The sequence below is a fragment of the Microcaecilia unicolor genome, chromosome 2 (assembly GCF_901765095.1).
Source record: "Microcaecilia unicolor chromosome 2, aMicUni1.1, whole genome shotgun sequence".
Classification (NCBI taxonomy): Eukaryota; Metazoa; Chordata; class Amphibia; order Gymnophiona; family Siphonopidae; genus Microcaecilia; species Microcaecilia unicolor.
In genome coordinates this window covers 256,257,518-256,272,754 of record NC_044032.1, presented here as the reverse complement: position 1 = coordinate 256,272,754, position 15,237 = coordinate 256,257,518, and the positions used below count along the sequence as shown (strand labels likewise).

General features: G+C 45.7%; 1 protein-coding gene across 2 annotated transcripts in view; it reads right to left on the bottom strand.

Annotated features, from left to right (window-relative positions):
* Window positions 1–15,237, bottom strand: part of PTPN18 (protein tyrosine phosphatase non-receptor type 18) — a 133,531-nt gene that overhangs the window by 19,866 nt on the left and 98,428 nt on the right. For both annotated transcript variants that reach the window (XM_030193974.1, XM_030193975.1), the window contains exons 12-13: window positions 7,880–7,968; window positions 1,165–1,541 (exon numbers count right to left, since the gene is read on the bottom strand). In XM_030193974.1, the coding sequence (XP_030049834.1) occupies window positions 1,165–1,541; window positions 7,880–7,968 (466 nt within the window). The remainder of the gene's footprint in view (window positions 1–1,164; window positions 1,542–7,879; window positions 7,969–15,237) is intronic.

The window sequence follows — 15,237 nt, the reverse complement described above, 5'->3', positions numbered from 1 at the left end:
TTTGATTTTCTGACTTAGTTTCACTGCATTAAAGTTACCAGCTTATTTTCATTTTTAACTTTTTCTACAGCCCCAGTTTTTTACTTTAATTTTTAATTTACAGGCAGAAATAATATGGGTGCAGAATGGAAACATGGCCCATACCAGCAGTGGTGGGAAAAGGGGGGCGGGGATAATTCAGTTTTGTGCCAAATTCCAGCAGCGTAAATAATGGCCAGAGAGGGCAGGGAAGTTTAAGTACAAAGATGTATTTATTGAGTTCATAAAAACACATAGACACGTAAAAAGTACCAAATACAGAGACGGAGTGAGATGCAGACATAATTTTGACATGACAGGTGAAAATAACAAAGCCATTGCACATGTACATACACAGGAGAAGAGTCAATGTCAGTACAGCATGTCAGCATTTGACCATTCAGAAATACCATATCCTCTTGGATAACAATTCATTAGATTTATGTGTCACTTTGCTTTAAGTGTCACAGCACGCTCAGTTCATCCTGGTTGTGCTCCCATTGTATCTCTGGAAGTTGCAGCTTTTTCTTAGGGAAACAGGGATCACAAGTCCCATGATGGACTGGGATTAAAACCAGGACTGGCTTGGCCTGACTCTAATGACCTGGGTCCAATGGCAATCCTACCGTGCCCTGAAGCTGTGCCAGGCTAGGGCCACTGGATGTGTTTGGGTTATCAGAGACAGGCTGAGCTTTAATCAGGACTTCATCCATAAGGCAACTGGGGAACACCAGGATCACCCCAGCCTCTAGCATAGGAGTTCTCAACCCAGTCCTCGGGACACACCTAGCCAGTTGGGGTTTCAGGATGCCCACATTGAATATGCATGAGAGATTTGATTACCATGGAGGCAATGCATGTAAATTTATCTCATGCATATCCATTGTGGATATCTTGAACACCAGACTGGGTAGGTGTATCTGGCCTAGAGTCCCACTGTGACCCTACAGCTCTCATACCATAAATACAAGCTTCAGTGACAGGAAGCGAGGCAGGAGCCAAAGTAAGCCTAAGGCCAGAATCCATGCAGGAGAATTTTCCCCACCTCACTTCAGTCAGCATTTTTCCTCAAGGACAGAAACACCACAACGGCAGCCAGGACTCGGGTGCCCAGCCCCCTACTCTTCAGCTTGTGGTTTGTGTTACCTGTGTCGGGGGCATAGTTATTTCCCAGGGGTTTCTCTGGTGGTACTGGGGGTCCAGCTAGGCAGTAACTGGATTGAACTGGCTGACTCCCATCAAGTCTGTTAGTGTCCAGCGGTGGTGTTTGCACTGTCGGACTGTTGCATACCCGAGATCTGGGTCTCACGCTGCTGTATACCACCTGGTCTGGGTTGCCCTGCCCCAAGACAGGCACGTTGTCATATTGGACTGTTGACTGCTGGCAGCGGGCATCCCCTAAGCCTGAAGAGGCAGTCCCCTTCTTGAATTTGTTCACCACAGCATACGTGTCATTCATGTCCTCAGTGCGTCTGGGGTCCAGGAGAGACTGGCGAACTGGTTCTGCTGATACAGAGGTATTCCTGGGGACGTGAAGGGAGAAATTAGTGACATTAAAGTAAAGCTTTTTGCAAAGTTCACGGTTATTGAGAAATTAAGACAACAGTGGTGCTTCAAGCCTTAAGGATTTGCCTAGTTTCATGGAACCGACTGCTGGACATCTTGAGAGAGAGAGATGTCATTTATGATGTCACAATCAACAAGGACCAATCTGATCTAGCAGATGCAAAGTAGTTCCCAACTCTACCAGTGTCAAGGCGCCGCCCACAGGTACAGCAGAATTTCAGGACATTGGTGGGGGGGGGGGGGGTGGACTATAAGGAGTTGCCTACTTTTAGGCAGTAAGGAGGAGTGTAAATAGCGGCATTCTACTCATTTCCATGGATAAATGATCTCTTATGGAAACAGGAAGAAGGAGGGGACCTGTCCACATCTTCCACAGAAACGCAAGAAAAGCAGACCAAGGGTGGAAGTAAAAGGAATCCAAACAGGAGAGTAAGAGCTTCAAAACATGTTTATTGTCCCAATAAACTGGTTTTGAAGCTCTAACTCTCCTGTTTGGGCTGGTCAGTTGGACTCCTTTTAATTCCACCCTTGGTCTGCTTTTCTTGCGTTTCTGGTCTGCTTTAAATGATCACTTATAAAGGAAAGTAAGTGCCTACACTTCTATATAAAATAGGCTTAAAACAGGCAGCAGAACCAGCACCTACAGCAAGCACCCTGTTATAGAATCGCCCCCAAAGGGATAATTCTATAACAAGCCACCTAGATTCAAGTAGCATGTACGCTGTAAATGTTGGCATTCTGGTCATTTATGCACTGTTCCACTTTGCAGGTGGCAGTTCAGTGGGTGCAGCTTGGATGGGCACAGTTGGGTTGCCCAATTACATGCATAAATGATAGAATATTATGATGTATTTGAATTCTTTAACAGCTCTATGGCTGCTGTAAGGTCTTGTGCCTAAATATACACTGTGTATTTGACTTGTTAGGCTACCATTCTGTACGGAAAAGAACACGCTTATAGATAAATAAAGAAATACATCAAAGTGAGTTAACCAGCCAGTAACAGCCACCGACTAGTTAACTCACTTGGTCACAGCTATCCGGTTATTTTCAACAAGGATGACCAGTTAAATGTTACTGAAAATGACTGGTTAGCGCCAAACTTAAGCGGGCTATGTCGGGGGCATTCCGGGGGCAGAGTCCAGTTAGGCAGTGGCGTACCAAGGGGGGGCGGTCCGCCCCGGGTGCACGCCGCTGGGGGGGTGCCGCGGCGCACGCCTGTTGCCCTGTCTCAGTCCGATTTCGCAATTCGCATGTGTTCACTGCTCCCTCTGAGTCTGCCCCGGAACAGGTTACTTCCTGTTCCGTAACCTGTTCCAGGGCAGACTCAGAGGGAGCAGTGAACACATGCGAATTGCGAACTCGGAGACAGGGCAACAGGCGCGCGCCGCGGCACCCCCCCCCCAGCGGCGTGCACCCAGGGGGGTGTCATTTCACCAGGGGGGGAAGAGGTGTCATTTCGCTGGGGGCGGGGGTCGCGCTGCACCCGGGGGGGGGCGCATTGGCGATCCGCCCCAGGTGTCAGCTAGGGTCGGAACGCCACTGCAGTTAGGTCCTGACATTCAGACCTAACTGGCCAGGTTTAGTGTATAAATAGCTGTCCTATCTTTATGCACTAACTCACAGCCGGTTAAATCTGAATGTTAACTTAACAGGTCATGGGCCAGCTGGCTTTTAAGAAAACAGAAAATCAAAGCCAAAGCCTGCACAGGGCTTGGCATTAAATTTCCAGTTTTTAGCACTAGTGGTGGACAAAAAAATGCTGTCCATTGCCTGCTGAATATCAGACAGATAATTTTTATGTACCGTCTGATATCAGGAACTCTAGATGGTTTACATGAAGGCTTTTAGCCTAAAATATGAACAACAATTGAAACAAATAAATTAATATCTTAAAATATGCTTTCTAAAAGTAACCATGTTTTCAGTTTTTTTTACAAAAATGTATAAAATGTCATTCCAGCCTTACTTCAACAAGAAGCGAATTCCATAATTGTCATGGCTGCCATAAATACTTTCTTGTAAGAAGATGCCAATTGAATACAAGACAATAATGGCAAGTCCAACTTACTGCGATGCAGCTATCTAGCAGGTCTACTTTTAACACGTAGACTGAATAAGTTAGCTTAATAAGTTGGGCTTACTTTTCTTTGTAGAACAGGCTCTGGACAGGTGAATTCTTAGTGCTGAAAAATAGGTGCCCTCTTAACTTACCCTCTAAGGAAGGGGGGGGGGGGACTCTATATATGGCGCCTAAAAAATCCGCACGGAAAACCTTTCTGCCTAAGCATATTCTATAAGCCAACACCTAGATTTAGGCGCGGTATATAGAATACACATAGTTGATATTCCAGCACCTAAAACTACGTGTGTCCATTTACGCCAATGAAAATATGGCGTAAATCCCAGTGCGTAGATTTAGGCACACTGGGCCATATTCTATAACTATGCGCATAAATTTTGAAATGCCCATTCCCCGCCCATAACCACGCCCCTTTTGTCTACACGAGTGCGTTACAGAATGCACTTAGCGAGTTGTGCACATAAATTCTAATTACTTCTTGTTAAGCCAATTAAGTTATGTGCGCTATCATAGAATCCGCCTGGATTTCGGCACAGATCTCTAGGTGCACTATATAGAATCCAGGGGTGAGCAGGTAATTCTCTAGAGGTTGCCTAAAGTTAGGTGCTGGGGTGTGTGCACAATTGACATTTTAGAAAACTGCTATGAGTGCAAGTCGAACATCTAACTTTAGGCACAAGCAGCACCATCAAAAAGGCTCCTGCCTAACTGTGGTTTGATTTATTTTTTATAGCACTTGCTATAACACAGGTGATCACTGAGGCAACTATGCAGTTTACAGTTTCTATTACAGGTACTTTGCACTGTCCCTAATGGGCTCACAATCTAAGTTATATATTGTACCTGGAGCAATGGAGGGTCAAGTGACTTGTCCAGGGTCACATGGAGCTGCAGAGGGAACTGAACTCAGTTCTCCAGGATCTCAACCCATCAGACAGCAGCAGGAATCGAGCCCAGTCTCCCCCCCCCCCCAGTCCACAACCTGCTGCACTAAGTGCTAGACGCCCCCCCCCCCCCCCCTTTGCAGTTACATGCGATGGATTTTGCACATACAATTTGCAGAATTCTGAGAGAAGTGATGTGCATAACTGCCAACTGGCACTAAATAACACCAATTAACAGCTATTATATTAAGTTACGCACAAAACTGACATTGTTCTATAACTTACATGTGCAAGTTTTCGTGCTAAGAGTAGAACCGTGCACACGTTAGGATGTTATCCTTGTTGATCTGACTATCCTGAGGTCTAGATTGGCACTGAGGGAGAACTGTTGGCTACATGGAGAAGACATCCTGAGCGTTTCTTTCTATTTTCACTTCACATTAAGTCCGTATATAAAAACAGAAATAAAGAAATCTGTGAGCTTTTCATAATGCCTAGTTTTATTCTTTGACCACAGGCACTAAGCAATGGCAAGACAGCTTTCAAAATGCTCAGTGGACATCAGACGTGCTCTGACCTCCCTGAGATTTTACCAGAACTGGTCCACTTTCCTACAGGAAATAGCAAGTGGGGAAAGCATACATAGCATGGCTCATGGAATGCTTCCAACCCTCAAAGGCAGATTAAAAGGTACAATTCCTTAATCACTATGTTAGAGTGATTCACTGTATGTATACTGCAGCTGTTGGTACTGCTTCTCCCACAGAAATATATTGTGGCATATTTTGAAGGGGATTCATTTATCTTCCGTCACCACAGGCAGAAATTTCACTTCTACAGCACAGAGACATCCTCCAGATCACCTCCCTCCTTCTCTGTGACTAGAGTTGCCTTCCAGTCCTCCACCTCTACTGCCTTCCTGTTGGCCAGGGCCTCCAAGAGACACAGCTGGGCTGGGGGCAGGACCCTCCACCTGGGCTGCTGCAGTGTCATGCCCCCCCCCCCCCCCCCCCACGGGCCACTGCCCCCACACCTTCCAGTATCTGCTCCTCCTTGGTCTGTAGTCTCGGACTCCTGTTCCTGTGTGCTGGGACCCAGGTTACTGAGTTAACACAATCACCCAGGTCCTGGAACACAGGAGCAGGAGAGAGATAGTCCCCGGAAGCAAACAAGCAAGAAGGAGGTTCTGCTCTCTTGAAACTTTGCCGGCACCGGGACCCCTTGGAAGCTGGGCCCGGTGAATCTTGCCTCCCCTGCACCATCCTCTCTTGGGCCGTGCCATTGGCTGGATCCTACCTACAGTCTTTATTGACAGCTACAATGGAAGCAGGTAGGGCAGGCTCAGTCAGTAAGGATATGGGAGGTGAGGCAGGAACTAGACAAGTGGAATGGAGGAGTGGCCTAGTGGTTAGAGCACAGGTCTTGATCTTGGGCGTCACTTAACTCTCCATTGCCTCAGGTACAAAATTAGATTGTGAGCCCTCCAGAGACAGGGAAATAGCCAGTGTACCTGAATGTAACTCACCTTGAGCTACTACTGAAAAAAGGTGTGAACAAAATCCACATTAAAAACAATTGCAGGTATAGGTTTTAAACTCAGAAAAATGTCCAGACATAATACCCACCCTTCCACCTTGTGGGTATTAAATGTCAAATTCTGCTGACATCTGCAAAAATCCAAATAGTTGGCAATCTTAACTCCTCAGTCCTGAGCACATCTCACTATGGACACAAAGTATGTGCAAAGTTTTCATCTGGCCCTGCCCAGGGCATGTAGGGGTCAAGTGGTATTCTTCTATCTATGGCACACATTTGAATGAAGCTGAATGAACAAATTATTTGGAGAAGGAGGAGAGTTACATAAACTACACTGTAATTTTTTTGAAAAACCAGTAAGCTGAACAGACATGAGCTGGAAATCAAAGGGCAGAGGCACACTCACAGGGTAATACATGACAGAACACATTGTGCTTTCTCATCCACTGACACTCTATATTAACTGAACGAGAAAAATTATGTATAATCAGTAAACTGAGCCAGGAGTCAGAGTGCAGAGACATATACGAAAGCACCAGCTGGATCACCATTGCAAACTGAAACGGGTTGGCAACTTCTAGGTGGGGTAAGGCAGGAACTATGTGGGCGGGGCATCCTCCAGGAGTGGGTTTATAAATATCTTGTTACCAACAGAACAAGAAAGATAAACGCCAGAGAAACTAAAAAAACAGGAAATTAAAAATTATTTTTGCAGCTGGTGATGCAGTGTCTGAGTCTGCGTGATCTAGAGTTTCAGCCATCTTGAAACAGCAGTCAAGCAAACTCAGACGTGCCACCACCCGGACAGCTGCAAGAACCATGATACCAGCGCAAGTCTAAGAAAACAGGAAATGGAAAGAGTCACTGTGAAAAAGATGTTTCTTATCATATAAGATACCGGGAGTCCAGCCCAGCATTATGTACAAGTGAAATGGGGGTGAGGGAGGACAGAATCTAAATGCAGAGGGGGGGAGGGGGAGTGTGGAGAAAATATAACCCTGACTCCAACTTTCCCAATTCAAATTTCCAGTTGCTAGTCTTTTCTCCTCTGCCCCAGTGATCCTGTGCACCCTCCTTCCAGCAGTGAAATCTATCTCCTCCTCCCTCCTCTGTTGGCTTCAATATGAAAATTTAATACAGTGGGTACCACAATCTCATTGGATCCAGCAGCAACACAGATTCAAACTGTATATTGATCCGGCTGATCCAGGAAGTGGATGCAGTTGTGAAGCACTGATCTCCAGCTGGCAGGGGGATGGAAGGAAGAGCTCTGTCAAGCAGGGACTGTTTCTTACATGTTCAGTGTACAGTGCTGCATACGTCTAGTAGCGCTATAGAAATTAGTAGTAGTAGTAGTAGTAAGGAAGACCACGCTGGGGCTGGAGGGATGCTTAGAAAGGATCACACATTGTACAGAGAAGAGTGTTAGAAGGAAATCTTATAGGGAGGCAGCAGAGAGGCCAGTACAGGGTGGAAGATAACAGGATCATCATGCAGCATGCAGGAAGGTGGGGGAGCAGAGAGGTCATGCTTGAGACAGGGAGGTTGAGAGGAATTACAGGCGGTGTGGTGTAAGGAAGCAGGAGCAGAGAGGATCACATAAGGTGTAGAGGATGTCTCTTCTCTCTGACCCACCTCTCTGTGGCTAGTGTCTGGTCTGAGAGGACTGTGAAGCAGTCTTGTTTTAGTGTCCAGGCTGGGAGGAGGGGAGCAAGAGCAGTCACCAGCCTCTACCTGTGCCCTGGTGGAGAGGCTAAGAGCTTGAGCTTTTTCAGATAGTCATTGTTCCTACCTGGAGTAACTGGTGGTTCTAAGGGGAGCAGGCTTGGCTCGCCTGTTAGTCCTCAGGGATACAGCATCATCATAGAATGGGATCTTGTTCTGGCCAGAGAAGGAAAGAAAAACAGAACAGTGGTGATGAGCTCTAAAACTCTGTGTGTGTGGGTTTCTCTCTCTCTTTCAGGAAGTGTCTTTTGTGCTCTTCCTATAAAGTCACATTTTCAGTAAGTGGATGAGCTGCTTTAACCCTTACTGGTATGGGCTGCACATAATCAGATCAGCATACACTAAGGGACAACGCCCAGCACATTTTTCCACTTAGCCGTAATTCATTTGGGCCCTAATGATTTCTTTACACAACAAATGGAGAAAGCAGGTAGAGCATGACTCATGGAATTCTTTCCAAGAGTGTGGAGATGAGGAGGAGCTGTTTGTGTGTGGAGAGAGAAGGGGGCAGTAGTGTGCTGGAGCAGGCTCTCACAGGCTCGCAAGAGCCAGTTGTTAAGTTTTTAAGAATTTTGGGAGCCGGTTGTTAAAGTATGGCCCTCCATGGCTACTTTAACAACTGGCTCCCAAAATGTGGGTTTGGGCCCCCTGCTGAATTATCTTTTACTTTGCTGGTGGGGATGCTGAGCCCTGCCAGCCAAGTAAATAGACTACTGCTGCTCCCCGCTCCTTGTTTCCAGCTCTGAGCAGCAGGCTGGGACTTCTCCAGCATGTGTGAGAAGTTTCAGCATGCTGCTCAGAGCAAGAGGTTGGGAGTGGTGGCAGTCCATTTATTGGCTGCCAGCAAAGGTATGCCTACTGAGCCCGCAGGAAGGGAGGGAGGAGAGAGAGGCAAGTGTTGCTCCCCTCCCCCCCCCCCCCGCCACCCCTAGCCCTTCCAACTGCAGAGCTGGCTACGTCCAGAGAAAGAGCTTGTAGTTAAAAATTTACCAGCACACCCCTGGAAGGGGGACATTCCACTGATTTGGAAATAACAAATGAAACGTGATAATGCAGTGGTTCCCAAACCTAGTCCTGGAGGCACTCCAGCCAGTCAGGTTTTCAGGATACCCACAATAAATATTCATGAGAGAGATTTGCATGCACTGCCTCCACTGCATGCAAATCTATCTCATGAATATCCATGGTGGGTATCCTGAAAACCTGACTGGCTGGGGTTCCTCCAGGATCAGGTTTGAGAACCACTGTGATAATGTATTAAACCAATTGATGTCACTGTCATCATTTCAAAGGATGAATTCTACAGTTCAATCAGAGGGTGTTGCTCTCTCACAATAGCATGTATTGCCATGCTTCTTCACCATCAATTTCATATTTTCACTCTCTGTGGTGAAACTGCCCTTATATGTTGTATCACTGATTAACTCAAATGGCAACAGGCAAGAAATGAAGCTTTCTCTTACATTACAAGAATCTTGTATCTTACACACAGCACACTGGCTAAAATATTCAGACAGCTTGCCCACAAATGTATTTCTGATCATGTGGCACACAACTGAAATAACTTGAATGCTCCTGTAAAGACAGAGATGTTCAAATATCTCATCAGCATGCCCTGTAATGTGAAGAATACAGAGAGGGGAGGGGTGGTTGTTTGTCTGTCTCTCAGTTTCTTTTAGTATGAATATCTTTATGTTTATCCCTGACATATTGGGACAGTCTATTGTATCATGAATTATATAGGAGTCAGTACTCTGTTGGTCATTATTATTTTTTTGGCTGTTTGTCATTTCATTGTAATTTGAATGGTAAAAATCAGAACAACAAAAGAAAAAGAGGGAAAGGTAGAGTACAGAATCCTTCCATCCAGTTGATTGTCATCACACATAATGAAAATCCTTTAAAGAAATCCCACCTGCTATTCCCTTTAATATTTTTTGTTTGTTTCATTCCTGGAGAAGATCAGGTTAAATATGCTGTTGATTTGAAATTGTTATGAACAAGATTAGGAGAATCTTCTTTGTGAGAGTGCAGGTGAAAGGGGATCCGGGAAGGCACGAAGAAAGAGGGTGCAGGGAGCCGGGGAATCCCAACGGGGCAGATTTCATGTGCACAACACCCACATTCAGAAAGCTGGGCTACCGGAGGCAGAGAGATTGGCTGGGTTAAGGAAGAAGGGGAGGAACTACCAGTCCCAGAATCCTTCTCTTCCCCACCCGGCTGTGCAAGAGTTAGGGGAGGAGATAGAAGATTGGGAAATGGTCTCTGAGGAAGGTGATGAGGGCCAGCTGGAGAGGTTGGGGGCGGGGGAAGTTGAAGAGGAGGATAAAATGGAGATTACTGAAGGGGTAGAGGAGGAACAGATGGAGATTGGAGCTCTGGCTCAAACCCGAAAAGCTGCTGTAAGAGGGTAGCTAGTTGTACCTTGGCGAGACTGGTGGAAGACCGGAAGAGAGAGGCTGAGGCGCTGGGGAAGATCTCTACTAAAGAGGGAACAGGTGCAGCCCTGGGAGAGAAAGAGGGCTGGGCACAATTGAAACCCCAGCCTGAACCAGGTGGGAACCAAGCTGGGTAACTGTGCTGTAAGGATGTGCAAGAAAGACTGTAAACTGTTTCCTACTGAAAAGGTTTGGGCTGCAACCTACCAAGCTACTGTGTTTTCTTTCTGATAATGTACTGTTCCCTAAGAGAAGTAATCTTAGGTCAAGTGAAGTGAAGTTATATGGACTGTTTTGAACCTACTACTACTACTAACATTTCTAAAGCGCTACTATGGTTACGCAGCGCTGTACAATTTAAACATAGAAGGACAGTCCCTGCTCAAAGAGCTTACAATCTAAAAGACAAGAGAACAATCTAAAGACAAGTGTACAATCTAGAGGACGAGTGAACAGTTAATCTGATAGGGTGGATAGATTGGGGCATTCTATATTTCTTGAGCGGTTAGGCGCCGAAGGCAGCATTGAAGAGGTGAGTTTTAAGCAGAGATTTGAAGATGGGTAGGGAGGGGGCATGACGTATGGGTAAAGGAAGATTGTTCCAGGCATAGGGTGAGGCAAGGCAGAATGAGCGGAGCCTGGAGTTGGCAGTGGTGGAGAAGGGTACTGAGAGAAGGGCTTTGTCCTGTGAGCAGAGGTTACGGGCGGGAACATAGGGGGAGATGAGGGTGGAGAGGTTGTGAGGAGCCGCAGACTGAGTGCATTTGTAGGTAAGGAGGAGGAGCTTGAATTGTATGCGATATCTGCACCACTTATTCAGTTGTTTAGATACCCTTCCCTTTCCATTAAGTCCCTCCAAGTTTCTGTCAGCCAATCACAGCTCATTTAGCTGACATTGGTGTCAAACCGGCTATGTTGAGTGGTGAAAATAGGCTGCTTAAATAGCAGTCCTATCTTTGACTGCTAAAAAGTTAACTAATGAGTGCTGAATATTGGCATAGACCGTTAACTTTTTAGGGGCCAAAATAACCCGGATATTCAAAGCCGGTCACCGGATACTCCCCAGTTCTGAATATCCAGGTTTAACACCGGTGGCAGACAGCAAACATGCTGCCCACTGGATATTGGGCCCTTGATGTCTAAATGCTATGGTGTGCAACTACAAAGGGGGTGTGCGCATGGGTGGATCAAGGGCGTGTCTTGCAGTTGCACTCATAAATTGTAGCATACTATTACTTACTAGTAAAAAAGGCCCGTTTCTGACACAAATGAAACAGGCACTAGCAAGGGTTTCCTCGGAATGTGTATGTTTGAGAGAGTGTATGTGAGAGTGACTGTGTGTGAGAGAGAGAGTGAATGTGTGAGTGTGTGTGTGTGAGAGAGAGACTGAGTCTGGGTGCGAGTGTGTCTGTGTGAGAGAGAGAGAGAGAGAGAGAGAGAGTGTGTGTGTGAGAATGAGAGTGTGTGCAAGTGCATATGTGAGACACAGTGTGAGAGAGAGTGTGTGTGAGACACAGACTCTCTGTGAGACTGAGTATATGAGACCAAGAGAGTGTGTGAGTGACTGTGTGACACATAGAGAGTGAATGTGATACAGTGTGAGATATAGAGTGTGTGAGAGACAGTGTGTGAGAGTGAGAGAAAGACATTGACTGTGAGAGACAGTGTGTGACAGAGATACCCCCCCCCCCCCCTCTCTGGTGTCAGGCCCCCCCTCTCTCTCTCTGGTGTCTGAGCGTTACTGTGCAGGACGCTGAGCTCTGGCTGTGCTTCAAGGAACTGACCAATCCTATTTAATAGAATGCACCTCCAACATTCTGAAGCCGAGAAACCTCATGTGGTTGGTCACTTCTGCTTGTGACGAACCCGGAAGTACGTGATGTCAATTCAGGAGATGGATACAGAAAGCAGGAATGCCTCAGTCATGCAGTCAGCTTCAGAATGTTGGAGGTGCGTTTTATTATATAGGATAAGCAACTGCCAACTTTACATGCAAACATTTACACCAGCCTGTAACATGTAAGTGCTCATGTTTAAAGTTAGGCTCCTGCATGTCAACTTACGTTCTATTCTACAGTGGCAATTTTGCACACAATTGCTGTTATAGAATTGGTGTTTAGCGTCCATATTTTCTCGCCTAATTTATGGTGGCTAAGAAAGCAAATAGAATGTTAGGTATTATTAGGAAAGGAATGGAAAGCAAAAATGAGGATGTTATAATGCCTCTGTATCGCTCCATGGGGCAACCGCACCTCGAATACTGTGTGCAATTCTGGTCACTGTATCTCAAAAAAGATATAGTGGAATTAGAAAAGGTGTAGAGAAGGGCGACGAAAATGATAAAGGGGATGGGATGACTTCCCTATGAGGAAAGGCTAAAGTGGCTAGGGCTCTTCAGCTTGGAGAAAAGACGGCCGAGGGGAGATATGATAGAGGTCTATAAAATAATGAGTGGAGTGGATCAGGTAGACGTGAATTGCTTGTTTACGCTTTCCAAAAATACTAGGACTAGGGGGCACGCAATGCAGCTACAAAATAGTAAACTTAAAACAAATCAGAGAAAATATTTTTTCACTCAACATGTAATTAAACTCTGGATTTTGTTGCCAGAGAATGTGGTAAAAGCAGTTAGCTTAGCAGGGTTTACAAAGGGTTTGGATAGCTTCCTAAAAGAAAAGTCCATAAGCCATTATAAAGATGGACTTGGGGAAAATCCACTGCTTATTTCTAGGATAAGCAGCATAAAATCTATTTTACTATTTTGGGGTCTTGCCAGGTACTTGTAACCTGGATTGGCCACTGTTGGAAACAGGATACTGGGCTGGATGTCTGTCCCAGTCTGGCAACACTTATGTACTTATGAATCTACCCCAAAGGGTACACTTTTCCACATGTTTAAATGAATATAGATTTTCTGTTGTTAGCAGTTTGGGGAGGGGGTTTAGCTTTTGTTTTAGTATTTAGTGTTTTATGTGATTTTTCAATAAAGCTTCTGTTTATTCTTGTTGTAGAACATAAGAACAGCCATACTGGGTCAGACCAAGTATCCTGCTTCGGCAGTGACCAATCCAAGTCACAAGTACCTCGCAGAAATCAATTTAGTAGTGACATTCTATGCTACCAATCCCAGGGCAAACAGTGCCTTCCCCCTTTTCCATTTCAATGCCAATGGACTTTTCCTCCAGGACGTTGTCCAAACCTTTTTTAAACCCAGATACGCTAACTGCCATTACCACACCCTCCAGCAACAGGTTCCAGAGATTAACTATTCTTTGAGTGAAAAACTATTTCCTCCTATTTATTTTAAAAGTATTTCCTTATAATTTAATTGAGTGTCCCCTGGTCTTTGTACTATTTGGAAGAGTGAAAAATTGATTCACTTTTACCTGTTCTACACCACTCAGGATTTTGTAGATCTCAATCATATCTCCCCTCATCTGTCTCTTTTCCAAGCTGAAGATCCTTAACCTCTTTAGCCTTTCCTCATACGAGAGGAGTTTCATCCCCTTTATCATTTTGGCCACAGTTCTTTGAACTTTTTCTAATTCCACTATATCTTTTTTGAGATATGACAACCAGAATTGAACGCAATACTCAAGATGAGGTCACACCATGGAGCAACACAGAGGCATTATAATATTCTTGGTCTTATTTTGTATCCCTTTCGTAATAATTCTTAGCATCCTGTTTGCTTTTTAGGCCGCCACCCCACACTGGGTAGAAGATTCCAGCGTACTGTCTACAAGGACACCTAGATCCTTTTCTTGACTGAACATTTTGGCTTTTATTAGGGAGTGTTTGGGATGCTATGAGAATCATTTATTTGTTGGGGTTTGTAGGTAACCTTTCATAGAACATGCTGAAAACAACAACACTGTCAGTGGTCACACTTCTTGCCATATATTTTTTTTCCATTTTTCCCTTGATTCATTGACTGGTCATTTGCTTTTGCATTTTTTGCCTTCCTACTTTATCCTCAGCACACTTGAAATAAAATTAAAAAAATAAACCACATATTGAAACAAAACAAAAACAGGAAACCAGAAAGGCAGATACTGTAGTTGTGAAATGGATCAGGATGTAAGAGCAGAGGCTGTGCTAACCGCAGGAAGTGGGGTAGATCTGAACAAATGGCTTCAGCAAGGCAGGAGGAGAGGGTGTGGCAGACTTACTACTGGAAGGGTTCTGCAGGAGAGGAATGAGATGCACTAGTAGAGCTGAATGTATGGGGGTCTATAGGAACAGCAAGGGGTGATGCAGGCAGGACCGAGACAGACTGAGCTGTGTGTGGGGGTCTTAGTACTAGAATGGCATGGAGTGCTGAAGGGCAGGGGTGCGATGCATTGACAGAGCTGTGTGTGGGCCTCAGTAGTGGAATAGCAGGGCCAATGCTAGAGTTTCTGGTGTCCCCTTGCAACCTATAAATCAGTATCTTCCTCAGTGGAGTACCTATCTTGCTCGCCCCCAGGGGCAGGTCACCGCTGCACCCCCCCAAGGTGCGCCACACCTCCCTGAAGTGTGTCACATCCCCCACAAAGCTCATCATCCTACCACCTTTCCTCCTAGCAAGAGGGTGCGCGGAGCAGGCACACGGCTGTCAGGCTCTGCTGGTCCCCTGCCCCGGAACAGGAAGTAACGTCAGAGGGGGAGGGGACCGGCAGAGCCCGACAGCCGTGCACCTGCTCTGCACACCCCCTTGCTGCCTGCACCTGAGGTGGGTTTTGGAGCGCGCAGAATCATTTTTCAGCGCACCTGTAAAAAATGTCTTTTAAAATTTTTGCCGAAAATGGACGTGCCGCAAAATCAAAATTGCCGCACATCCATTTTTGGGCCTGCAACCTTACCACCAGCCATTGACCTAGCAGTAAAGTCTCATGCAGTAACTGGGCGGTAATGACCTAAGTGCGCCAAATGCCACAAAAATGAAATTACCACAAGAGCCACGCGGTAACTCCATTTTGGCGTGCGTTGGGCGCACATACAGCCT